The 27,350-nt window shown below is 37.8% G+C and overlaps 1 protein-coding gene across 2 annotated transcripts in view; it reads right to left on the bottom strand.

Moving 5' to 3' along the window:
* TUB (TUB bipartite transcription factor) overlaps nt 1-27,350 on the bottom strand; it is a 138,792-nt gene that overhangs the window by 5,694 nt on the left and 105,748 nt on the right. For both annotated transcript variants that reach the window (XM_063289424.1, XM_063289425.1), the window contains exons 5-10: nt 14,470-14,634; nt 12,315-12,427; nt 9,743-9,934; nt 5,505-5,617; nt 4,322-4,436; nt 1,136-1,234 (exon numbers count right to left, since the gene is read on the bottom strand). In XM_063289424.1, the coding sequence (XP_063145494.1) occupies nt 1,136-1,234; nt 4,322-4,436; nt 5,505-5,617; nt 9,743-9,934; nt 12,315-12,427; nt 14,470-14,634 (797 nt within the window). The remainder of the gene's footprint in view (nt 1-1,135; nt 1,235-4,321; nt 4,437-5,504; nt 5,618-9,742; nt 9,935-12,314; nt 12,428-14,469; nt 14,635-27,350) is intronic.

Genomic DNA, 27,350 nt, shown 5'->3' with positions numbered 1-27,350 from the left:
CGACAGCCATAAATGCAAACTGGTTGCCAAGCATCCAAATCATGATCATGTGACTACGGGGATGTTGTGATGGTCATAAGTGTGAGGACCAATCACAAGTCGTTTTTTCCAGCACTATTGTAAGTCTGAACTGTCATTAAACAAATGGTTGTTAAGTGAGGACTATCTGTAGATTTAAGTCCAATGAATTCAAACCAATCAACTAAATTGTGGCCAATCATACTTGTGCTAGTAACTATACATCAGTGTACACAGTACCTGCAATAACAGGAATGACCAATATCTTTCTTAGACTCATGTACAGTAATTCGTGAAGCTATTGATCCCTGTACGGTTTATGCATGGGAATGGATCTCTAGAAGTACCAGCCTCACCTGGCATTTTTTTTTCTGGTTTATGATAGCTGCTATTTTGCATCTTCTATCTCTCTTCTCTAGCTTGACAAAATATTTTAGACATAATAATGTAACAACAACAACTGTTAGCAGTAGTCAGAGTAATAGTAAATGGCTTTCTCTATTTTTCCCACTGGAGTGAAGGACAGTCGTTATGACAAGGTTAGCAAACCCCTGACTTCAGAACAGCCAGTTCAGGAATCAAATGAAAGCTAAAATGCCAAAAACCTGCCAGTCTCATTCTAGCACAACAACCGGGAATTAGCAACCCAAGCTACCTCACAGGGTCGCTATGGAGAAATCATTGGAGGAGGAAACACGATTTGGACTCCTTTAAGCTCCTGGAGGAATGGCAGAATGTAAATCTAACAAATAAGTAAATGAATCCAAGCAAAACAGATGGGGAGAATTCTGTATTTTTTAAAACACTTCTTCAGATTAAAAAAAAACACCAAAAGCTGTTCTCTCCCATTGTCTCAATGCAAGGGACGTAATCTAAGCCAGAATCAGGGGTTGTGTTATAGAGTCCCCACACTTCCCATTCAATCCTTTTTTTTCTATCCTCTGAATTTTTCCACAATGTCCGGGGAAAAGTTTGTAAATGAATTCTGGGCATACCTGCCTCTTCACCTACGAAGAAGGAAATCAGCAAAAACCCGACGTCTCCCAGGACTGGCACAGAATTGCATCCTGAAACTTGGCTGAGCTAGCTTATGGTGTTTGGGATAATGGTGACTTACATTCCGTGGTCTGATGGAAACTCTCTCATGATCCATATTCATGCCCGGTATGATGACACTCATTTTACGAGGACCCTTAAATCCCAAAACGTTTGTTTCCTGTTTAAAGATAGTAAGATAAATACTTAAGATATTATAGGTCTTTATCTCGGATGCCAGAAGGGAGGGAGGGAGGGAAATATGCTTAACATAAATGTGCACAGAATTCAGTGCTGGCTATGCCTTAGCTGTGTGGTTAATGTTTTTTTCCCCAACAGCAGCAGTATCAACAACATAATTTAGTACTTCGAACATTTATACAGTGCTTTGATCATTCTAAAGTATTTGATACACATCATGGTAATCTACTAAGGTAAGTCACTTTAAAGCAGCGTTTCTCAACCTTTTGACCCTGGAGGAACCCTTCAAATATTTTTCAGGCCTCAGGGAAACCCTGAACATTCAGGCTCAAATATAGGCCAGAAGTTCCAAAATTATATTTGTTTCATGTATAGGCCTGTATATATGCATTAACAGTGTTCTTAAACTAAAAATAAAGAATGAATCTTACCTCTTTAATGTGAAGCTGCCCGAATTTGAAATAATTTTTTAAATAAATTGTGACCTCCCACGGAAGCTCAGGGTTGAGAACTCTGCTTTAAAGCATTGTTCCTCAGCCTGATGTCCTCCAATTAAGGAGGCCACAAGTTGAAGTCCAAAACATCTGGGGGGCACCTAGTATTGTATCTATCTGTCTATCAGCTTAAGTAGAGAAATAGTGACTGCCTACATACTAATGCTATAGGAGAGAGATGGGCTTAGTTCTTAGCCACCTAATTTTACATCTTGGAAGAGCACCCATATTGAGAAACATCTGACAAATGAGAGGGGAGAGCTGCAGGGGAGGGATTCATGTTTCTTTCCTCATTCATTACCAAAGGGAGTAAAGGAGTCTAGGCAGGTACCTCTTGTTCCACAATTCTCTCCTCTGCCAATTGGCAGTTGGTGTTCAGATTTTGCTTACTGCTTATCTGAAGCAGACTTGAATGTGTCAGGACTGCAAAATCTGTCTGCCTATTTTTGTTATCACACCAACTTCAACAGAAAATTAAAAGCACTGTAGCCAGTTGGTTAATTATGAGCTGAGCTCCATATAACAGTTGCATGAAATTGATCCATATTTAAATGGCCAAGAGTTCAACAACAGATGGTTTCTCCTTCCTAGCTAATGAGTATATTTTTAATGGTCGATTTAGAATTTCTCTACCATTGCAGTTTTGGCAGTGACCATTAGGTGCCACTGCAGATGTATTAATGACCAACAGCAACAAGAAAACGAAAGCAAAGCAGTGCTTATTTTTCCTTTACTTAAATAATGTTATAAAAGGTCTCTGCATCTAGGATTTAATGACTAATTCAATCTCAATGGATATGGGTCAGTTTCAATAGAACAATTTGTAAAGATGGGGTGAATTCTGGAATCTTTCTATGTATATACAGTTTGAATAGAAAAAGGTATATATGAATAGAAAAATGTGATCTATTATGTCAGGAATGCTTCCCAATGGCTTCTAAAAGGAAAATAAATGTTAACTTTTATTTTAAGAAATAAACATGTTATTTAAAACATTTCTGGACTACTCAGGACTGGACAAAGTAGGTAATGATTTGCAAAACAATGCAAGCTCAGAACATCTACACATTCCTCCATTCCCCTGTCTGTCAAGTTAGCAAGAAAATTATGAAGACCCCACCCTAGCAAACCAAGAAATAAATTGGGTGTTAAATTGAAAGTATCAGTAGTCCAGATCTCATAGCCTAATTCCTTCTCCTTTTCAAGAAATCTGGTTAAAGAAGACTTTGTCAGAATTTTATTGACAGAGACTTACCCTGGAATCTATTTTAATTCTTTTTATAGCTTCATGATCACATGCAAAGGGACACATGATCACCATGAGCTAAGAGCATATGGTGTGCATATTTGAGTATTTTGTATCTTGCACATCAGATGCTCATCCAGTGAGTCATTCTTGCTCCAGGAAACCCAGGACTTCAATGGGAAAAATCACTCAAGGGTAGAAAATTCTGAGAACGTTTATGTTCTAGCTGATGACTCATCCAGCAACCTTCATGGTTATTAACAAACGGGTGCAGATGAATCATGGGTACATTCACTAGTTTTATTTACTCTGGACTTAAAGCCAGTATTAGTGCATCCAATTCAGTGCACTGTAAACTGTAGATGTTTTAGAGATGGCCACTTCAAAGACAACTCCACACATAATGCCAGCCACCTTTGCTGAACAATGCCAAGTCCATGCAGCTGAAGGACAAGAGCAGTCTTGCACAAGGGATAGGATGTTTAACGTCCCCAACATTCTCTAGCCTCGTATTCACTGCTGTGGCTAAAACAATTATGCTTCATACAACATCATGCTAAACAGCATCACCATGCTGTCAGGCTAATAGAGAAAGCAAGTAGATGCTTAACCTATTTTTATTCATGCTTTGTGTTCCTGGAAATGAGAGCCGCAGAGGAGATATATGTCACATTAACTATTACTTAGCACAGAAATAAACCAACTGGATCAGCCTGGATACTACATTTCCTCAGTCATTCCGTGTTGGGGCTGGACTTTCCCCAAGATATCCAGCATCGTAAATAAAAATAATTGCTGTAATAGTGTACAGGCTTCTCTTATTTTGTAAGAACGATTGTTCTACTCTTCTTAAAAGAATTCATAGTTTGTTCTTCACCTACAGAAGTTCCTGGAGTAACATACAGATAACTAAAGGCAAGTCCCTATCCCCATTTAAAAAACACAACAGGAAAGAAATGAAAGTTGGAAATTAAAATGGAGAATAATACCCAACTACCACTTTATAATATTATATGAATCTTATAATGTCCAGTTCTTATTTATTTATTTATTTAATCAAATTTTATCACTGCCCATCTCCCCCCAAAGGGGGGACTCTGGGCGGTTTAGAGCAAAAACAAAGTTTAAAATTCAGTGCTGTTAAATACAATAAATATGAATATAAATAAACAGTAAAAATATAAAACAGTTTCTATTCTTTTTATAGAGTCCATGTAGTATATGCTCTGGAATCATAAACATGTTGAATACTTTAATATTCTATCCAATAATTAATATTTATTCTACTAATACAGGTTTGCTTATTTTGCTTATGAAAAATACTTACATAGCAAATAGCAGCTAACTCCTGGCGTAGATTACTTGCCTCCAAACTCAGTGTCGTTTTCACTGGGTTGACTCCGTTATCATAAACTGTAAACTTAGTCCCCATGAGATTTGACCTATTATAGAAGTAAAAGAGTAGTTAGTTTTTGCTGTCCAGTACTAACTGTGGTACCTTATTTATTATCATGAAAGGTGGTATCACGTTTCCCCTAAATCTTCTCTTCTTGAGACTAAATATATCAATTTTCTCAGTTATTCAGTGTGGTGTAACAAAGGTGATAGACTAGGACTGGGGAAATTCAAGTCTGTGGAGTCCTTGGTGCTCTCTGAGCTTGGTTCTTTGCTTGAAGATGTTTCATTATCCAACTAGGTAACATCATCAGTGCTAGTGAGTGTGGGGTTTGCTCCCTGTTAACCCCACATTCACTCACACTGATGATGTTGCCTAGTTGGGTGGGTAATGAAACATCTGCAGGCAAAAAAACAAGCTCAGAGTGCACCAAGGACTCCACGGTTCAACCCTGAGCTTCAGATATTCTCTTCTATTGGAATTCAAGTCTGTGCTCAACCACATAAGGTCACTGGGTGACCTTCAGCCACTCACCAGCTCTTAGCCCAATCTATCCCACAAGGAAATGGAGAGAGGTAAGCCTTGGGCTTCTAGAAGAAAGATAGAACATATATCTAACAAATAAATAAAATAGTAAGGATGGTTTCCAGACTAACTGCCCATACAGACATATTTCAGTTTCTCTATATTCTTCATAAAAGGACTGGATATAATACTCAAATTCAGCCTGATAAATCATCATCATCATCATCAAATTGTGAATTAGCACAGTGTACAAACCCACCCATACCTAAGATTAATATATTATGTTGTTATGGTTTCTACTTGGCAAGGAATCTGAATCTAGCTCTCATTGAACCAGATCCATCTCTCTCCAATATAACAGGTTCTCTTTAGCTGCTTTTTCCATTATTTTTTAAAGGGAATAAAAATGGGGAGATTACCTCTCTTTAAACAGGCCACCTGAGGTCAATAAAAGGATATTTAAAATAGAGCAAAGGAAAGTATGTGATATACAAACACTATGATAATGCACAAAAATCAAGAGCTTTGATTTTTTTTAAATCTCAGACTATTTCACACTTTAGCATACATTTTAAAGGTACACGTTTACCTTAATTTTCCAATGAAACTCTCTCCTCCTCGTGACAGGTCTGTTGGGTCAATGGAGATGAGGTAATTTGAAGTTTTGCTCTTTTTCCGCTTCCTTCCAGCTAATAAAAATACCTTTAAAAATGTAAAACAAAAAAGTCACATTCTAGGCAGAGTCTGATAGAGTCTGGTAGGACCACTGGAAAAGAAAACATGAGGTTTTTCTCATGATTTATTATCAATAATAAAAATGTATAAGGCTAAAATGAGAATTAGCAAAACGGGTTCAAAAATCAGTAGAGCAAACTACTCTCTTGGATCCATTATTGATGGTTTAAATAATTAATCTAGAACAGGTTGTTAAAGGTTTACATTCTGCTTAAACAGTCTCCTTCTAATGAAAGGAAAACATATGCCAGTTCAGGTCAGAAGAGTGCAGACCCCAGTTTGGATTTGAAGAATCCAAACATGACATTCTCTACGGACAAAGTAGACTTTAAACAGAGTATTTAAAGTAATGTTTATTTTCATTCACTTATTTTTTTCAAGGAGCATCAATTTATCAACATCTTGACATTATATCTAGACAGTATAAAAAGAGTTGAATTCACCAGGCAAGCAAGAGGGGATAATCTTCTAACTTAACTTCAAAAGCATTTACAGCATTGATATCTACACCCATGTTTTCTTCTCACTGAATGTAAGATGACCCCCCTTACCTACCAATTCATAGGTAATTATTTGCCGGGGGGGGGTGGACTTGACTTCCAGTTGGGTAAATATAGTAGGGGCAGCATTAATATTCATGAATCTAACTGTAAACTGCAAAGCATGACACAATGTTTAGCTTTTTAAATCTGTTTTCAGCCTTAGGCTAGACTCATCTGGATGGATTGCAATGTACCAATTCACAATAAAGTTTCAGGCATGAATGGTTTTTCTATGCAATCAATCCGTACATCAAGGCACCCTAAAACAAGAAAGAGGTGCTCAATGACAGAGTGCATGCTTTGCATTCAGAAAGTTCACAAGTTCAGTTCCTGTTGGGGTAGACACAAAAATTAAATATCCCAACAGAAATGCTGCTATTTGCCTCTGACAATAACTTGGTGTACTGTTTATTCCATGCAAATTGGTTAGATGATGCATTACCAGTTTCAGAATGTCTGGAAATAATGCTCAAATGGTAATGGGAGAATTGACTGTATTTTATCCATATCTGAGTCAAGAAGGAAGGAAGGAAGGAAGGAAGGAAGGAAGGAAGGAAGGAAGGAAGGAAGGAAGGAAGGAAGGAAGGAAGGAAGGAAGGAAGGAAACCTCTGTAATGGGGAGGGGGGGTACCGCTAGCAAAGATTCCCATTCAGTCATAACATACCCAACATTTGACCTATTGTCAGCCTTGCAAGGTAGTCCAGACAAGAAGTACTAGCTCTAACTTTATTGTACAGTTACATTAACAGAATCTTGCAAGTAGTAAAATACATCTCTCCCCCTTCACCTTTACAGTCCAAGAAAATAGGGAAGGTCCCTTCTAAGACATTTCCCGTGCCCCCATTCCTTCTGCAGTCTCAGCTGCCTCTTATCTGACCATTGTCTAGTCTAAAGTTTTTCTTCATGTCTCCCAAGGTCATTCCCACATTCCATTATACCTATAGACCAATTCCATTTACCTCTAGAAGGCAAGGAAGGGGGAGTTGATTAGTCAAACATCTCACCAAGAACAGTTCCCCTCCCCTTGAAGATAAATAGCAAAGGAGTAGTTTACAGGGTACTTTTTGAAGCTGGATTTGGCTGTTGGGGAAGGAAAGAATGGAATATCCCCCCCCCTTTGAGTTGTGATGAAATCTGTCAGGAAATGGGAAGAAATCTAACCCACACAGACCTTTAGGTACATTGAGTAAGTGCAGTAAGTAGATACTGTGGTGTTAGGATTTTATTTTATTTTGTATGTGCCTGAGGCAAGCACCTGGTTTTCTTCAAAGTTAGCCTTTTTCTGAAGCCTAATTAGATGCTACCTATTAACCTGTGATCAAACTTCCTCTTTTGAAACCTACTCCTTTTCTTTTAGCCAAATACCCATCTATGTTCTTCTCTTTGATTGTATGTTCTAATAAACTCTATTTTTAAAAACAGATATTCTTGTTGTGAATTTGCATTGTGCAAGGATGTAATCTGTAACAGGCCAGGTGAAGCTTAGGCCTCTTCCAATTATTTACTGGGTCTTGGATTTAAGATGCCTGGTTTTTAGCAAAGTATCAGAAAGCTGAAGGCATGCCCCTTCTTCTTTTGTTCTTACCCCTATAACCACAGTTGATAAAAGGGAAAGAACATGGTGCCAATCAGTAGCAACAGAAAGCATTAATGGTTACCATACCCAGGATGTCCCTGTTGAGTGGGGTAGACCTAGTAGTACAAGTGCAAGCACTGTTCCTTTTTCATTTTGAATATCTGCATGTGGCTCAAGCTTAGAGTATCATCGTAACTTGTCCTAACGAGTTTGAACATCTATGCTTTTCTATATAGGCACAAATAAAAACTTTTTAAATACCTCTCTTAAAAGTATACCAAAGGACACCTTAATTAGTATAAAATATTTGAAAGGGATACATATAAACTTAGAATCATAGAATGGATGGGTTGCAAGGGACTTATAGGTCATCTAGTTCTATCTATTGCAGGAATTTACTCAGTTATTCCAGACAGGTGGCCATTTTCCAAACTTCCAGCAAGACGGAATCCATCACTACTCTAGGCAGACTCTTCCGCTGTTTAATAACTTACTATCACGATATTCTTTCTGATATTCAGCCTCAATTTACTTTCTTTCAATTTCAATTAGTTGATCCTCTTCCTGCTCTTAGAATCGACAAAGTTCAGGTCTACACATTCCTGAATGTAACAGCCTTTTAGATATTTCTAGACTGTTAGTATCATTATTTCCCCTTAGCCTTTGCTTCTGCAAGCTAAACATCCCCAGCTCCTTTAAACCATCCTCATGGGTTCCTGACCTTTTGTCATTCTAGTAGCTCTCCTCTGAACTCATTCCAACTTATCCACATACTGTATATTTTGAACCGTAGTGTCCAGAAATGGACACAATATTTCAAATTCAGACTAAACAGTACAGAATACAGTCACACTACTATCTCCCATGACGTGGATGCAATGATTCTACAAACGCCACCCAAGATTGCATTGGCTTTCTTAGCAGATCCTTACTCATGCTCAGCTGATGGTATTTCTAAACCCTTTTCACATGTACTGCTGCTAAGCCAGGTCTCTCCAGCCTTATATCTACACATTTTACTTTTCCTACCCAGATGCGGGACCTTACATTTCTCATGGCTGAACTTTCTCCTGTTCCAGCCTGTTGAGGTCATCTCTTCCATTCCATCTAAGAAATTAGCATATCCTTCTGTTAAAATTACAAACACAGCATCTACCTGGCAAGTCATTATCACTGCTCCATCTTCACTGTCCATCCTTCCTGCAGCATCTGAAGTTAGCTTGTTCCTCTTCTTGCTAAAGTGCCAAGGAAAACTCCCCTATTCCTGTTTGCTCTTCTGTTTGTGAGTTTCCAACTACATCTCCTTTTTCTAAAGAGTTTGTCTTAGGAACTGGATAAATTCATGAATGACAGGACATTCAGGGGCTATCACATGTGAAGTTCAATGTTACCTACAGGTCAGAAGCAGCCTGCCAGCCAGTACCAGCTGCAGGACAACAACTGTGGGAAAAGGGCATGTGAGCACCCCAGGGGCAACTGAGTGACTACGGTGAGAAGCCAAATGCTGGACTAAGATAGACCTTGGCCCAATCCAACAGGGATGTTCTTATTGTTGAGACTGAGAGTTGTGGAAGTTCAGTAACTGAATGCTGATACATGAAGAACAATTCAGTACTTCCTTACACTATAATCATGAAGAATGTATGACACAGGGGAGATTGATTTCCAGTTCTGCAATGAAATCATCTCAGAAACAAGTTCCACATAGTTTAATGGGACTTACAAAAACAACAACAACAACAACAACCTGTAGCCTAAAGCATGTCCATATAAAATTATTTTTTCTCAATTTTTCTTTCTGCTTTTCAGAACATACTGTATTCTCATCTATATTTTTTCATAAATTACAAGTACTTGGGATAGGAAATTTTTTAAAAACCCACAATTTTTCTACATCTATAATTATGCAAGTTCTAGTTCTGTGTGTTTTGTATTGTTGTTTTTTACACAACCAAGAAAATATGCTTTATGACCTTTTTACCATCCTCCCTTTCTAGATGGAGGTAATAAGTAGGGTACATTCCACGGTCCATCCCCTTCTTGTCTCTTGTGATTCGGCATTTGACAGTAACTGCCTGAGGAGCAGGTCTCACAGCAAACTCCTCCAAATCATCCACATCTATTACAGGGTTATTTGTTGAAGGGCTGGGCCCTGATGCTGTTTCCTAGAAGAGTAAGAAAAGCTGCATCACATTTAAAATACAAACAGCCAATTAATGTGGAAATAAATCAGAATATAAGTTTGGCACTGTAGAGGCAGCATAAGAAACCCAGGAGATACATGCTGTTCAGCTCACTTTCCACACAAAAGAACACATGGGAGAATGTAATACAGCACCATCTGTAGCTCAGGGTTGAACTGTGGTGTCCTTGGTGCTCTCTGAGCTTGGTTGTTTGCTTGCAGACCTTTCATTGCCTGACTAGGCAACATCATCAGGGCACATCTGCAAGCAAACAACCAAGCTCAGAGAGCACCTAGGACTCCACAGTGTAATACAGTGGCACAAAACTGGAGGTGATCTGGGACAATGTACTAAATGTGCCTTGAAGAAGCACCTTCAAGGTGCTTCTTCAAGGCACATTTTCAGCCTACTCATTGTCTCTTCTCTACATAACCTCACTGATCACTTGTAATCCTGGAACAGGCTTCTGCACAAGCATAAAACAGAAGCCTCTTCCAGGTATTGCAGACATCAGATGAGGTTATGCAGGGCATCAATGAAACAGAGCAAAGTCAAGCAATGTGCCTCCTTCTCTTTGATCCTGGAATCAAGGAAGCCACATTGTTTTGCAAACCATGTTTCAACTTTTGTTGCAGCAAAGAACACCCTTTGAAAATTTACGAAGTCTTGCTCAGAAGGTTAATGATGGCAACCAGCTCAGAAGAATCTCAATAGGTTTTAACTGGTCTTATGCCTGCAGCCGGAGGTACTGCTGATAGCAGCCGGATGGTGTCAGAACAAAACTGAAGAAAGGGAGTATTTGTCAAAAAAAAGTCAACAGTATAATAACTTTTGAGAGCAATCTAACTTGGTAATTTGAAAGTTAATGATATTGAAAATCTCCCCTAACTATATTTAATCCTTGGCTATTTATTATACAAGATAAAATACAGTATTTGATAAAACATTCTCATCAACAATATACTTGTTTTGCTATTTTCCAGGCTAGTTATTAAAAACCACGGATCCTGTCGAAATTTAGGAATTTTGTAGGCAACAGATCAATGGTACGACCAACATTAGCCTTGCAGGGTGGGGACACTGCTGAGAGGGCAGAAGGGAAAGGCTATACTGACTTTCTAAACTTTAGGAGCTAGTCATGGAGTCTCCTCTATCTTTAAGTTTTAAAGAACACAACACTGTCATCACTGTCTCTGGGCTCAAACTTATTTTAAAAAAAAGCAATGGGAAATGTTAACAAAAAATCGATACCAAAATTTGCTGGATGAGAAATTTGCTCCTCAAAGCATACAATTCAATGGAATGCCTAGCCTACGCTCACTGCAAATATACTCAGAAGAAAAGGTTGCTAAGCTGAACTTCATGAGGATTCTGTCCAGGCTCACAAAGCAAGGATTGAGGAAACGATCACTGTGTGATCCCTTATGTTATTCAAATAATATCTTTTGCTGTATCTGTGTAAAACACCCCATCTCAAGATATCTCCTGAATTTCTTTTAAAAAGCAAGAACATTCTCTGGAGTTACAGATAAAAAGCAACACATTCATGGTCACCCCACCGCCCTAGGCTATTCTTGGTGCCTATTAGAACTGGCATTTCCCCCATGCAAACTATATCATATTATGGATATATGATAACACCTATGGAAAAGGACGAAGTGAGAAATAAAGTGAATAGGAAATATTGTATTGAAGATTATATATATAAAATTAATTAATGCTGGCTGCCTTTCCTTCACTGAAATGATTTTTGTAGTTATAAATGAATGTTTTAAATTCAAATAAAAACAGAAGCATATTTAGGAGACAGGCAACTAGAGGTTTAAAACTAGTCAACTTGCACACAATGATCCTGTGGCAAAACTGCACTGATGGAGCCACATCTTCACTGTGGTTGTATATATATTTTTAACTGTTTTTATTTTATATGCTATATTTTTTCTAAAAATATTCTTCCTTGGCAGTACCAGTTCCACCCACTATCTACCATTCACAGCAATACTATCAAATTTCTGCTGTGAAATTTCTGCCCTCCCAATTATATAAATAGTTTTATTCAGCTCTTTGTATAGATGGAAGAATTAGGGACAGAAATTGCAAGGAATGTGTGTGGAAGTGATTCCTTGCTCCATCTTCATATCTCATGGGATATCACACTACAGATGTAGGGCTACGGCTGCATCCAAAAAGTGAAAAGAGTAAGTAAAATGAGAAATGGTTCTATATATTGGCAGAGAGCACAGGAGAGACATGAAATCTTTTGCTGCAAAGAACTGTTAGGCTGAGTCTAAGGGATCTTGTTGCTCTAAATGACTGGTTTACGTATCTCTGAGGTATAAGTCCATCACACCAGATTGCTCACCTTATTTGATTTCTTGCTTGTTGCAGACCCTGGTCGGGTATTACTGTTTAACTGTGAGGAACTTGAGCTGTCTTCATCCTCCTCTTCATCAAAATTCATGCTACTTGAAATGCCTAAGAGATAGTCATCATAATGATAGACCATATAACTACTGCATAATCAAACTGCTTGCTCTCAAACATGCATTTTATTTACTAAGAGCTCCTCATCTCTATCAGTTCTGGGCTGCTAGAAAAAAACATACTGTACCTCTGATTGCAGAAGAGTGAAATTGCCTTTATGCCTTGCTTACAGGGCAAAATCCTGGATTTGGCAAACCATTGGTTCAACTCAACATGACAATCCCTATGCTGGTGCATTCTGCATCTTATTCTTACATATGTCAGAAAAATGTGAAATGGGCTTTTCAACATTTCTTTTTCAATTGTGTACCCCCAAAACTTCAAAGGCTTGCACTGTACAGCATAATTCTGCACTTACACTAGCATTGAATTTAATGGATCTTAAATCCCAAGTGTGTACAGATGCAAAACTAAGGTATTTACGCTGTTCTTATTACTGCAGTGTAGCAATTGTCTATCAATATGATGCTTTTAAACTATGCAAGATCTACTAATGTCTGTTTGCACTCATATTCTTAGAATAACATTAACAGTGTTGACAGTATTTAAGATGTGGGACTTTGGTAAAATGTACTGAAAGGTTATTTGTTCCTTTAACTTGATTCACTGAAAAAAAAAGTGAAATCTAAAGAGGAGAATATTTCCCAATAACTGATGCTGCTAGTAATATATTTTGGCAAGAGTATTAAATGAAACACTTGGTGTATTTCTGCCTAATCCATATTTCCTGCCCACTTAATTTATCTACAGAATTACAACAGGAGTTCCTGGATGCTTCCTGGGGAAAAAACATGCATTTGTTAATGTTGGACTCATGGTGCTACCATCAAACATTTTGAGCAGATAAATTCAATCCAGGACCAAACAATTCTAAGACACAGTAGCACATTTTTTTCAGCCAGACATTTTTGTGGTTTCCTTCTGTTGTTTATTAGATGGTGAATGGAGAGGCAATGGCATTGGAAAAATCACACATATTTCAAGTATCACTTGGAGGGGGGCTAATTGGCTGCCAAACACGACTATCTGTTTTGCAAATCTTGCTTACTGCCATAGCATAACCATGGCTTCAAATTAAGTTCTCCTATTTGCTGCATTTGATCTTCCTAGAACATGATAGAATCCATTAGCATTTTTAGTATGGAGGGACAGATAGCATATAATGAAACTTCAGCTTTGAACACTGCATAATTTACTGGCACTAAGTAACACCTACCCACAAACTGTATGGACCCCAATCTTGTTTTTTATCTAACTGATAATTCCAAAAGAATGCCTGCTGGCACAGTTCTGTAATTTGGGAAACATTTCTTTTGAAGCCCTTGCACTACTTCAATATTTTGCCACAGTACTAGATATGTGAGTACCGAGTTCGATGGATACGAGAAGAGGAAAGATGGAGACCCTAAACCCTTTTCAGCTGCCCTCCTTCCCTTTCATATATCTTCTACATTTAGCCCTTATTTTTATTTAATTCACTTTATTTAAACAATTTATAAGACCATCCATTTCATAAATGCAATTCTAGATGGCTAACAATAAGTTAAAAACCAAAAGCAATGCCACCCAGAGATAAAAACTGTTGTAACAGCAATCAAATACAATGTCCCTGCCTGAGGTCCAAAAATCCCGTTCCATCCTGTGAATCTGTAGCAGAGAGACCAACAACAGAGCAAAACAAACTATTCCCAAACCGTGGAATCAGTTTCCTAATTTTGCTATGAAGTTTTTTTTTAGTTCAAAACACAAGTAAACTATAAATCATATAAAAAGGAACAAACAGCCAGCAGCAACTGTAACAAGCTACAATCAGATTGAAATATTATCACAACTGCCCTGAGGCCAATTATACATGATATAATTATGTGACTTGTTTCAATCATATCATGAAGTCTGACACCTCTGTGTGTGTGTGCGCGCGCGCATGTGTGAGATAACAACAAAATGCATAGGTCCTCATTTGCTCTTCCATCCTCACTCTGCAGACACCATGAAAAAGCCAAAAGCATTTGAAGATTTCACGGAGTCCTTACCTTTCTTCTGCATTGTTACTCTAAGGTCTTGTTTGCCTTGCTGTTGACTGGTAGCTATAACCTCTCCATCATCCTCATCATGGCAAGTTTCTCCAACCGTAAGAATTTGAACTTGGCTCCCTGCTACCTGTACTTCATCTTGAAAAGCAGCTGGACCATCAATACCTACCAATCAAGAATTGCACCAAAGTCATATGAAGTATAGATTTTTAACAACAGTTTATCTAAGAAATCACATCTTTCTTCAATTATATTTGGGGGAAAAAAAGTAACAGTGTGACATGTAGGCTTTCATAGGAAATCTGTAATCCACTCAGACAGGTTTGGTTATTGAACTGATTAAAAGTATGAACAATAAAATAATTGCTGTCCATATGTACAGTATTTTTCTAATTTGGAAAAAGGCAAGTGTATTTTGAAATAATTAATGAAATATTTTGAACCTTTTGTAAAATAGCCTATATACTTCTCATTCTATAAGGCTTAAAACAATGGAGGAGAAATTGCAAACTCTAATGTACAATTGGTCATTACTGAAAATGTTAATATTTTAATAACTTTTCCTGTAAAAATATACTAAAAATGGATAAACGTTATCTAATTCCCTCCTTGGTTACTAATATTAATTTGTTTCATCCACCTTACTTTTTTTAAAACTAGGATACTAACTCATTCTCACATATATTCAACAGTAAATATTTAAACAATCTCAGATATGCAGATGATACCACTTTGATGGCTGAAAGTGAAGAGGAACTGAGGAGCCTTATGATGAAGGTGAAAGAAGAAAGTGCGAAAGCTGGCTTGCAGCTAAACCTCAAAAAAACCAAGATTATGGCAACCAGCTTGATTGATAACTGGCAAATAGAGGGAGAAAATGTAGAAGCAGTGAAAGACTTTGTATTCCTAGGTGCAAAGATTACTGCAGATGCTGACTGCAGTCAGGAAATCAGAAGACGCTTCATCCTTGGGAGAAGAGCAATGACAAATCTCGATAAAATAGTTAAGAGCAGAGACATCACACTGACAACAAAGGCCCGCATAGTTAAAGCAATGGTGTTCCCCGTAGTAAGATATGGCTGCGAGAGCTGGACCCTAAGGAAGGCTGAGAGAAGGAAGATCGATGCTTTTGAACTGTGGTGTTGGAGGAAAATTCTGAGAGTGTCTTGGACTGCAAGAAGATCCAACCAGTCCATCCTCCAGGAAATCAAGCCAGACTGCTCACTTGAGGGAATGATATTAAAGGCAAAACTGAAATACTTTGGCCACATAATGAGAAGACAGGACACCCTGCAGAAGATGCTGATGCTAGGGAGAGTGGAAGGCAAAAGGAAGAGGGGCCAACCAAAGGCAAGATGGATGGATGATATTCTAGAGGTGACGGACTTGTCCCTGGGGGAGCTGGGGGTGTCGACTGACAGGAAGCTCTGGCGTGGGCTGGTCCATGAAGTCACGAAGAGTCGGAAGCGACTAAACGAATAAACAACAACAAATATTTAAAAGTGCCAGATTATGTACACACTCTTTTATATTTGTTCAACCATTAACTGGCATCTATGGATTAACACCTACAAATTAAACTGTCACAAAGCTAAGCTGCTTTTACAAAGTTTTTGTGAGATTGTGAGTTAATGACAAAAACTGAGAGCATTACAATAACTCTGTAAGTAACTAGAAAAGCAAAGTCATCATGGAAATGAATTCATAATTTACGGTCTAGATTTGGCAGTATTAGCAATTAATATGGGTTGTCTAGTATGTACAGACATTAACCAAGGGCATTCCAAGCACACCTCTATTTTTGCATAGAATGTAACATAGGTAGACACCCAGAAGCACAGAACTGGAGGGGAGCCTTGTAGGACAGCAATGACAACACTTGGCTCACTGCAGAAGATCCCAAAATATAGCAACTAAATTGATGGCTGCTTAGCCACTGCTTGAATACTTCCAGTCATGGAAGACTCACACCATGTTCTACTTAATTCCCATGGACAATCTATTCTTATCTATTCCTATCATCATCAAGATATTGATCATAACGTTCAACTGAAATCTACCCTCCTGTAACTTTTCAACCTCCTAGAGCAGAGAGATGTCCAGCACTGCCTCCCCTAAAATTTCTCTTCCCCAGTCTGGCAGACCATGAGGCTAGATTTGGCCTACAACCTAGAACTCCCTTAGGCATTCTTTAAAAGCGTATCATATTCGCCTGAAGACATATATTCTCTTTCACATTATAAATAGCTTGATTTGTCCCTCATGACAAGGAGGACAGTTACTTCTTATTGAACAACTGGATCAGGCTTTCCTTTTAAAATTCATATACTAATTCTTGGATGCCTGAAAAGGATCTTATATGGATAGATCTGTAAGTTACTGAATTTCCATCTTTCTGTTTTGTCTATTGGCAAACATTTACCATTTCTCTATTGGATGGCACCAATGATATTTTTTCAGATCCAATTTTTTTAAAAACTATACAGGTAGTCCTCACTTAACGATGGTAATTGGGACTGGCAATTTGGTCACTAAACAATGCAGTTGTAAAGCATGATGCCAACTTAGGACAGCAGTTGTGGCAGTTCCAGTTGCCGTCATTAGGCAAATGCCACGCAGTTGCAGTGCCCCATGGTCACATGATTGCCATTTGCGACCTCCCGCCAGTTTTCCCACTGACTTTGCTTGTCAGAAGCTGGCAGTGAAGGTTGCAAATGGCAATCATGTGACCACGGGGCACTGCGGCTGTTGTAATTGCGAGATGGTTGCCAAGCACCCGAAATGTGATCACATGACTACAGGGATGCTGCAAAGAATAGTCATAAGTCCTCTCATTCAGCACCATTGTAATTTCGGTCACTGAATGAGTGGTTGCTGAACAAGGACTACCTGTACTTGGAAAAAAAATGTTTGGTCAAGCAGTAATTCTATGACTTATGAAGCTATTATACCATCTTTTCAAAAGTATCTTGGAAATTAGAATGATATATTGATTACATACCTCAAACACTATGCATTACACAATAACTAGGTTACAAAGTACAAACACTGCTGCCAGGTAGAAATCTGAAGTGCATACAGATTTGTCAGGAAAGAAGAAGAGACAAAAACAAGGATATGGAAAAGATGATGTAAGAATCATAGATTATAGCAGGGTTTCTCAACCAGGGTTCCATGGTTTGCTTTGAGCCTGAATGTGCAGGGGTTCCCTGAAGCCTGAAAAATATTTCCAGGGTTCCTCCAGCGTTAAAAGTTTGAGAAAGGCTGGATTAGTCTCATTTATCTAAGTCTCATTTATTTCAACATGGCCTAAGTGCAAAAACTTGGTCTTCAACCAATATGTTACCTGAACAGATATGCATTTGCAGATATTGCTTAAGGATACTTCCCCAAAAAAGAGTTGGAACTTTTCTCACTGTTAATTTGTAATTCTAAGACTCTGCAGTGTACTAGAATAATGGCTGCTATATGTTTTTATACCTTTTCTGTGCTATGCATTATTTATTCTTTTTACCATTTCTAATGTTTTTTTAAATGTAATCCATTCAAAACATTTTGAATGGAATACATTTTGAGTGGATTGGAAGTATTATTATTCAGGTGCCAGTTAATTCCAGAGAAAAGGAAGAACTATCTGTCAGAGCCACCAGGCAACTATAGTAAATATATATATAACCTGGAGGCAGGCAACAGCAAACTACTTTTTCATCTGAAAGGACACTTTCTTTTTATACCTAAATCAAAATAATAGCAATCATTTAATATTATTATTCTGCTTTTCTGCCACAGAGCACTCCTGCATTTTTGAAAGAAGAGGAAACAAGTAAATAAAATGAGGGGCAGGGCAGGGAAAATATGTTAGAAGTACAGATTTTTGTGTTAGCCTTTCAATGTAACTTAAACTAAATTTGACCAGGAAATAGGAGTCACTGAAGGTATTATAACAAAGTTCTGAAGAAACAAGAAGATAATAAATAAATAAGTAAAATGATAAAATTGAGAAAAATAAACTGAGAGAGAGTTGCAACTAACACCAGAAATAAGCAAGTAAGTGAATATTTTTGGAAGAAAAGAGAAACAAAAAGTAGATTAGAGATGTACTTTCTGAAAGGCTATGCCCATGGAAGATACCATGTTGCCTACTGGACAAACAGAAGCAAACAAGGTTCTTTTATAAGGCAGCAACAATCCAGTTAACCTCTAGATGGCAGCAAAGAACCAGCCCAATTCATTTTATTAACATTTAGAAGTTTCAGAATTATGTGTTAGTTAAGATTGTTAGTCTGCTTTTCCTTCAGGAATGTGGTGTATATAGCACTCCCTCTATTTTTATTTTTTCCCCTCATAACTGCTGTGTGAGCTAAGCTGGGCTGAAAAAGGTTGTTTGGCCTAAAATCATCCAAGAGCCTCCATCTGAGGGTGGACTTGAAGCTGTGTTTCCAAGGTCCTAGTCTAACATCTTAACTACTACAGCTTGAAGAACAGGGACAAGGCTCTCAGAGACATGAAGGAAGAACAGAACAGACCAGCAACTCAATTTCAGAAAAGTTAAGCTGCAAGAAAGAGAGAAGTTCAGAAAGAAACAGTAATAATAAAACAGCAGTATTAGAATAGCTTAGTGGAGGTGCTGAACTATTGTTTGGAAGAAATGAATACTGTAAAACTAATTTAATTGCTACTAAAACTGCATCATGAAATTCTACCAAACATACCCTTATTTCTTTAGCTTAGGATTTGTTTCCAATTAAAACAAAAGTGAACTTGTGTGAGCAGTTTTGGTTCAGCCCTACTGCATACATAACTGCAGAATAAACAAACTAGTTTCAACGGATGTACAGCCGGCTGCTGCTCTTTTCCCTGGAATATTTAATATACTCAAAAGCCTAGTGTATCCGGCATAGCAACATCTGCACATTAGAATTCTAAAGCATGACTAAAAAATCCAACCCTGCTGAAAAGCTGGCTCTGTAGCTCCTTAAAAAAAGACTGGGCCGCTTTAAAAATAAGGATGATCACAAAGCAGTGGTTAAAAAAAAGACTCTTTTTCTCTCTTTTTAAATAAAATCTACTTTTATGTAGTTTACCAGAAAGTCACTTCATCAGCAACTTTAATTCAAATCTCTTGACTTTCAAGGGACCCATATTTTAAAATTGTACAGAGCCAATAGGCAGAAAATATTTTCAGTTTATTGCTTATTACATGGTTTCTATGAAAAGAAAACATGATTTTAGATAACTTTCACTGATGATTGTGCAAGGTGGGAGTATCTTCTGATCTGTTATCTACTGAACTTCCATAGCATTCCGCTTTGGGATTAAAACCAAAATCAGCACCTTGTAATGTACAAGGTTTATTTTTTATACAGTAGTTTAAGAGAAAAGCCCTGCCGAGATGCAGGGAATTCTCAAATGTTAAGAGTTGGAGTCAAACACCAAGGAATTATATCTATTAGGCAATCTAATAAAACAGGTTTCTAAATTAGATAGGATTGACCTGAGATTGCAAGTCAGTGCCTATAAGCCTCTAAGCCATTCCTTATCCTCATTCCCACTTTTTAAGGCTTATTTTAACCACTGCTGCGTACCATAAGCTCTTTGCTACTTTTCTCCTCAGCTTTTTTAAAATAATATTTTCCATTAGGAAAAGAACTTGCATATACCACTAGTGCCTATATAGCAAATAATTGTTCTGAAATAGATTACTTTCAGCTGGAAAATCCTTCCATGCTGCAGTCCCAATTTGGATCTCAGGCACAAATATTCACACATGTGTATACCACAAACTTTTATCAGAATTTAAAGAAATTGGATTAGACTTCATCATAAGATTCTTGAAAATAGTTTTTTCATGGATTTGGAATTTGACCTGTTGATTCTCACTTTCATTAGTAAGGAAAGTTTTTCCTTTTGTTTTGGTATCTATCTTGCTTTGTACACTCTATTTTTTAATTATTGTTTTATATAACAATATTTATGATAGCCAGTTTGGTGTACTGATTAAGGCATCAGGCTAGAAACCAGGAGACTGTGAGTTCTAGTCCCACCTTAGGCACAAAGCCAGATGGGTGACCCTGGGCCAGTCACTTTTTCTAAGCCCTAGGAAGGAAGCAATGGCACACCACTTCTGAAAAGCCTTGCCAAGAAAACTGCAGGGACTTGTCCAGGCAGGCAGCTTCCAAGAATCAAACATGATTGAATGGATAAAGAAATAAAAGATAACAGCATCTAATTGGCAGTATAGAACAAAATCACACGTAGACATATTTAAACAATTAACCAATTATTAAAATACAGAAATACTTAGCATTTTAACATGAAGTAAAATTAAAGTAAAATAAACATTTTAAAAATCCTCTACTAAATTTAGTTTTGCCCCATGGATTTTATATTGGGCTGCCCTATTAGCTACTTTCTAACAAGTTACCTTGCCAAAAACGTATTGCTTCCAAGTACACCATACAAATTTCTACCTTTAAAAGAATAGATTAACTCTGACAAATGATCCTTCTAATTCACGCCTGTGTGTTTATAAGACATAAACATCAGATGAATCCAGATCTCAGTCTTGCTGCTTCCTTGGAATCTGATTATCATAACATTTCATTTAGCTTTACATTATTTCTCAAAAAAATCTCAAACGCAAATCTATGACAATAGGAAGACGCTATTGCATAATAATTGTAACTACTTCAGTTACAATGGTAGAAAAATAATTGTGGGATTACAGTTTGCAGATTTACATCTTAACTGGTTGCCAACATTTCCTATGGCCTGAATTACCAAATTGTTCTGATTTCCTAACTTCAAATGATCTCAGAAATAAACTCATTTAATTATCACAGCCAGATTATTCTGAAATCAAAGGGCAATTAATGTGCCACCATATATCAGCAAAAACTAGGTTTACAGTTCATGAATACATACATTTAATCACCAATCTATGAATATCATTATAATCATATCAATGACACATGATAATTTTGGAGATTGCAAATTACTGCAATTTTCTTCCCAGAAGAATGGAGGAAAGAAATAATAATGACATCAGCATTGACAAAATCACCATCAGTCAATTGCAACAGGCAGCTTTACTGGGAACAGATATCATCCTGCAATGATACTTTTATTATTAAACAACAAATGCCTATCCCAGGTCCTTGGGAAGGACAAAAATGCCAAACCCAGTCTAAACATCTGGCCGACTGTGCGACCAACCATAATAATAATAAAAATCAGAGTTTCTATTAATGTGCATTACAACAGTGGAGTGGCCCAGAGATACTTGTCATACATTCCATCAAATTTACAGCTTTTGCTAGTCTGTATACATGGACAATTAGCCACATCAAGCAACCATTTCTTCCATTTTATGGAAGAGTAGCTTAATTAAGCCTAATATTTTTCTGGTGTTTATCACAACTGTTCTGATTACAACTCCAATAGCCACTTAGAAAGGCATTCCATAGCTAAGCTTCTGCAGTTATGGATGAAAAGATATCTTTAGTCCCATTCACGTACAGCGCAATTATTTTCACTCAGCTCATTGATTATTCATTTAAAATGGCCTCTTTTTAGCACAAAAGATTGGCCATATTGAAGGGGGAGTTTACTACAGTTAAATACAGTATATAATAACCCTTTAGGAATGTGTTGACAGAGAACGGCAGGATACTTGAATGGATCTTACCCAGTAAAGTAGTTTTACATAAGCAAAATACGTGCTCTGTTCTTATGTAAATATTCTTCTGTCTGACTTGCATTAAGAAAAACTACATTTCTAATCTTCTCAATTTCACAGTTCTGGGGAAGAGTTCTGATATAATAATCACCTGGCACGAACTTGTGGATTTTATCAGTGCTCTGAACATTTCATTATTCATTATTCACAGTCTCTCTCAGCCACTGGATTCCAGTTTCCAGCCCATGCAAACAGAACATTTTTTGAAACAAAAGTCCTCTATCAATTGCTCGGTAGGGGAAACAATTAAACAATCCACTCTCCCTCGTTAGCAGGTTCTCAGCATTTTAAACGGGGCAAATCACCATAGCCAGAGTTGTTGTACCACCACAGAGACGCAGGCCTTATTTTCATATTTCTTTCTCTGAACTGCTGTATTAGGACTGTGTAGAGCTTTGGAGCTGATTGCAAAAAGGTGTTTCGGTGTACATGAAGCCCTGAACATATCACATCCTTGATACAATAACCTCAACTGCCATTCCTATGCCCCAAAGACCTAAAGGAAAAGATGAAGGAACACCCTGAAATTTCAGTCATACTAATGCATATTTATTCTCCTAGTGCTTTCTGTTTTATATTCATGCTTCTTTCCCAATTTTCCTGAAGTTGTATGTGATATTTTAACGATCAGGCACACAAAATACTGTCCCAATATCTGATTTGAAGAAAATGAGGAGAAAAGCTGTTGTTTCAAGAAAGAACGCAAGGCTGTGTAACGGAAGAACATTTTCACAGAATTGGTATGCACAGCATAAGCTTTGCACAAGATAGTGCTCTCTCCACCCACATTGTGTCTTTGCCTGCAGTACATGTTGCCTGAGGATCTGAAACATTTATCTAAACCAGCAATGGTGAACCTTTTGGGCTCGGTGTGTCAAAAATTCGGAAGATGCCTACCTTGACTCTGCTGGTATGTCGCACACACACCCCAAAACAAAAGACAAACAATTCTTTACATATTCATTTATTTAAAAAAAACCCAATCCAATCAAGTGTGCTGCTATTATATAAAGAAACGTCAAATAATTACAAAAAGCGGCAGCGTTCACTTGTGCCCCACCATTCATTCACTCCCCGGCTGCTTTCTCTCCCAGTCTCCCCGCACCAGCCTTTCTGAAGTTTTGCGCAAATTGCAAGTGGCTTCTCCAGGAACCGGCTTTGGCGCAATAATAATAAAGTGAATTCGCACCGCTTCACACAAATTGCAAGCAGCTTCTCCAGGAACCAACTTTGCGTGAAGGGACAATAATGACGATGATGATCCCCTCATGCAAAGCCGGTTCCTGGAGAAGCAGCTCACAAATTGCAAGTGGCTTCTGCAGGAACCAGCTTTGCACAAGAGGGAGCAAGAAGACGGCCAGGTGAGCTGGGGCGGCGGAGGGCAGGGCAGCAGGGGTCTTGGAGGTGGCAAGGGCGAATGTGGCTGGGACTGGACTGGGGCAGCTGCAGCTTCCTGGGGTGTGGCAAGCAGCCCCAGAGCCGCGCAGTTCTGGGGCTGCTTGTCACCTTGCAAGGCTGGGTATGGGGTGGCCAAAAGGACAGAGATGGGGGAGAGAGAGGTGGGTGGGGGGAGTTGCAGTGCCTTTTGTTTGTTCAGTTTCTTTGCTAACTCAGACAGGGAGAATAGTTATTGTCGGGTGTTGGTGAACGATGGCGTATCACCAAAATGTGGCATGTCACCTTTGGGTTCACCATCACTGATCTAGCCCTCCTACCAATGGTGGGATCTCAGCAAAAATTCATTCCTTCAGCCTAGAGCTATCAGATCCTATTGCCTGGACAGAAAGCCCATTAGATCTCCAAGTTCAAAGATAGGGTGCAAGTAGAAAACATGGTATTTCTATGTGACTGCTAACGTACCCCTCTACATCCATACATACGAAAGGACTTTCTCCTTTTTCCTTTCTCTTAGTACCCTTTTCCTTCCATTGAACCTGGACTGGCCTCAAAGCTCTGGCAGATTTGGAGGGGGCATGGAGAATCTATTCTACCAACAGGGTCTGTCCTACTAGCTCATGGGCTTCAATGAATCCAGTTCTTAATCTTACTAGATTTTAGAAACACAGATATTAGTTATTTACATATTAATTTATTATTAGAATTTTATCCTGCCTTTATTTTTGGATAACTCAAGATGGCATACATACCTAATACTCCTGCCTCCTACTTTCCCCACAACAAGAATCCTGTGGGTGGTGGGCTGTGAGAAAGTGACTGGTCAAAAGTCACCCAGCAAGCTTTTATGCCTAAGGCAGACCTAGAACTCTCAGTCTCCCAGTTTCTAGCCCACACCTTAGCCACTATGCCAACATGGCTTTGTATATTATTGTTATACATTATTATATATTATTACACTAGTATTATATAAACATACATTCAAACTAAGTTATTATTAACAGCCCTCCATTTCAGACTTTTTCACCCAGTTTTGCCTATTCATTTCTTTTCAAAGTAGGATTCTGCCTTTTTTTTTTAACGCAAACTAGATATCAATAATTCAGCTTTTGAATACACTGAATATTAAACATGCCATTCATTTCTAATATAGTCTTACATGCAGTTCATTTTTTAAAAAGCAAATCAACTGGTTTTAAATTTACTAGTAAGTCTACAGGCATTTTTGGCCAGATCTGTGACTACAGTAAAAAAAAAAAAAGTCACACTGTGGAGGAACACCTGCAGTATTTGGCTCTGTCCCAACAAATTTATAAGAGGGTCTTTCATGAATGAGATTCACAAAATCATTCAATGAACATTTTGTACAGTCTATTGAATATAGAATTAGAAAATACACCCACACTTTAGTTAAAATGAATAGCCTTTACAAAGTCAGAAATCAAATGAATGTTTGTAGACTTAGCCAAGCATTGTATAATGTTATTTCTCTGCATAAGCTAAAACATTAATCAGAACACTTTGGATAAGGGGATATGCTACCTGTATACCTGTTTTATGGCACCACTGGAGGTAAGAGTCCCCTTTTAGGGAGAGATGGGCAGTGATAGAAATTTGAAATATAAACAAACAAACAAACAACATTTTGCAAATCTGTGCTTCAGAAGCATGATGCACCCACATGAGATTTATAAGTTCAGCAACTTCTTCGCCAACATAATAAATCAATGGATGAGTCGAGTTAGCACAGATAACACGGTGACAACGTGAGAATCTTGCCAACACTAGGGATTATATTTGTCACATGGTTTGCATTTTTACAGTTGTTTCTTCTTTAACAACAGAATCAAAACCATGATTGTGAATTTTATCACAGACCCCTCCAGCATCCCTGGAAGAATTTTATCCTTCTCTCCCAGATACCTGTTATTTGTGAAAGCAGAAGAGTGAGAGTGGATTGAGAAAGTGGTGTGTCTGAAGAATTTAATACACAGGACTTCCGGTGAGGACATAGTGAGCTAGATGTCCCTGAAGGAGCAGAGACAGCATTTACAGTGGAGATTGATGATCAGATGCTGGATCATTGCTGACAAAATCTCTCCAGAGAGAGATCATGAGACCTCCCACATGTACTCTGGACAGCCGTTTCTTGTGAGTAGACTGCAGGAACCGAGGTTTTTGCAGTCGGCTTATGACTCGAGTGGCTGGGAGTTGAGGGATTCCATCTAAGCTCACAGTCATAACCCAGCCTATATGGACTTAAAGTTCGACCGAGCCTCATTTCTTAATCACTTTTGGAATTACTTCTTTTACTCCTTTTCAAATATTAAGAACCTTTAGAACAGCAAGTTTTTATCACATTCACTGGGTGAGTCTCCTTCTTAGTGAAAGAAGTTTTAGTACGAGTTTAAGGACTTAGAAAAATTTTACTTTTTAGAATAAACAGCAAAAGGGCGTTTACAGTGTTGATTTTAGAAAGTTAAAAATGGACAAAGGGTCCAGATGGATTGATTGTTAAAAGTACAGGGAATAAACATAAAGTTGGTTTATTTGATCAAGGTTAAAATAGATATGTAGTTATCTCTGGTAACCTTTAATGGACTTTTGCTGATCAGGAATGAATGACAAGGTTTTAGGGTTTTGTTTATAGTTAAGAGATGAGATATGAGAAGAAGAGAACATTTGTTGTATTTTAAGTGAAGGTGATAAGTTACTAAAATTGTTTATCCTTGTGATGAAGGGGGAAGTTACTTCTTTATATATTTCTCTCTTTTTTCTATGTTTCTTTCTATTTTTTCTTTTCTTTTCTGCACTAATATTTCTTCTTTCTTTTATACATATTTTTAGTTTGTATTAGTTTTAATTTTTTTCAGTTGTAATCTTTAATAAAATTATTTTAAAAAAACAAAGAATTTAACACACACACATACACCACAGTTCAGAAGCAGCTTGGGGACCTCTGTACACCATCTGTTAAAGTAAAAACAATTATACAAAGACACATTTCATTAGAAATATTACAACTAATTTGGCGCTTACACAGAATTTGGGCTAATTCCAGCTGTGATCATAGAACCTCTGCAAGACTACATATTAAGCAATGAATTCTCTTGATATTCAATATTTCATCTGCAGTTTGAATCCTCAAGTATATTAGAATAATCACACCAATCTAAAAATCTAAATCCTAGCAAGAACATATCCTACAACAATCTTCACTAATGTGGTCTCCCTCAAATATGTTAGAGTGTAAGTGCAATAGCCCCAGTCATTAGGGGTTTATGGGGAAGGATTGTGGGGAAACAATATATCCTGGAATCAACTGTTCAATTAATACAACCTACTGTAGTATCCTACTACATCCAGAAAACAGACCCTTTGCTGAGTTTCATATTTACACAAATACAGTAGAATCCTGGTTTGCTCCCTACAGAATAAGTATGCAAACTAGTTTGTAAGCTTCTTGAGATTTATTTCCAAACCTAAAGCTGTTCTCACCACTAAACGGTGGTCTTTATCTTTATTACAGGGTAGAAGAGAAACATTCCAGTGTGAAAACATACTACCATTAAAAACAACCATGTGAGATTTACAAAGGGCTTTATGGAGCTTTGCATATATACAAATAGTCATATGTACAGTATAAGCTTTACACCATGCTGAACCTTCGCTCTTTTCCCCCCTATATTCAAGTTGGATTGATACAAAATGAAGCAAGAACCAAAATACTGGCTAAAACAGCTGATAA

The sequence above is a fragment of the Candoia aspera genome, chromosome 1, assembly GCF_035149785.1.
Source record: "Candoia aspera isolate rCanAsp1 chromosome 1, rCanAsp1.hap2, whole genome shotgun sequence".
Taxonomy (NCBI): Eukaryota; Metazoa; Chordata; class Lepidosauria; order Squamata; family Boidae; genus Candoia; species Candoia aspera.
The sequence above is the reverse complement of the archived record's forward strand: the minus strand, read 5'-3'. Positions and strand labels throughout refer to the sequence as shown.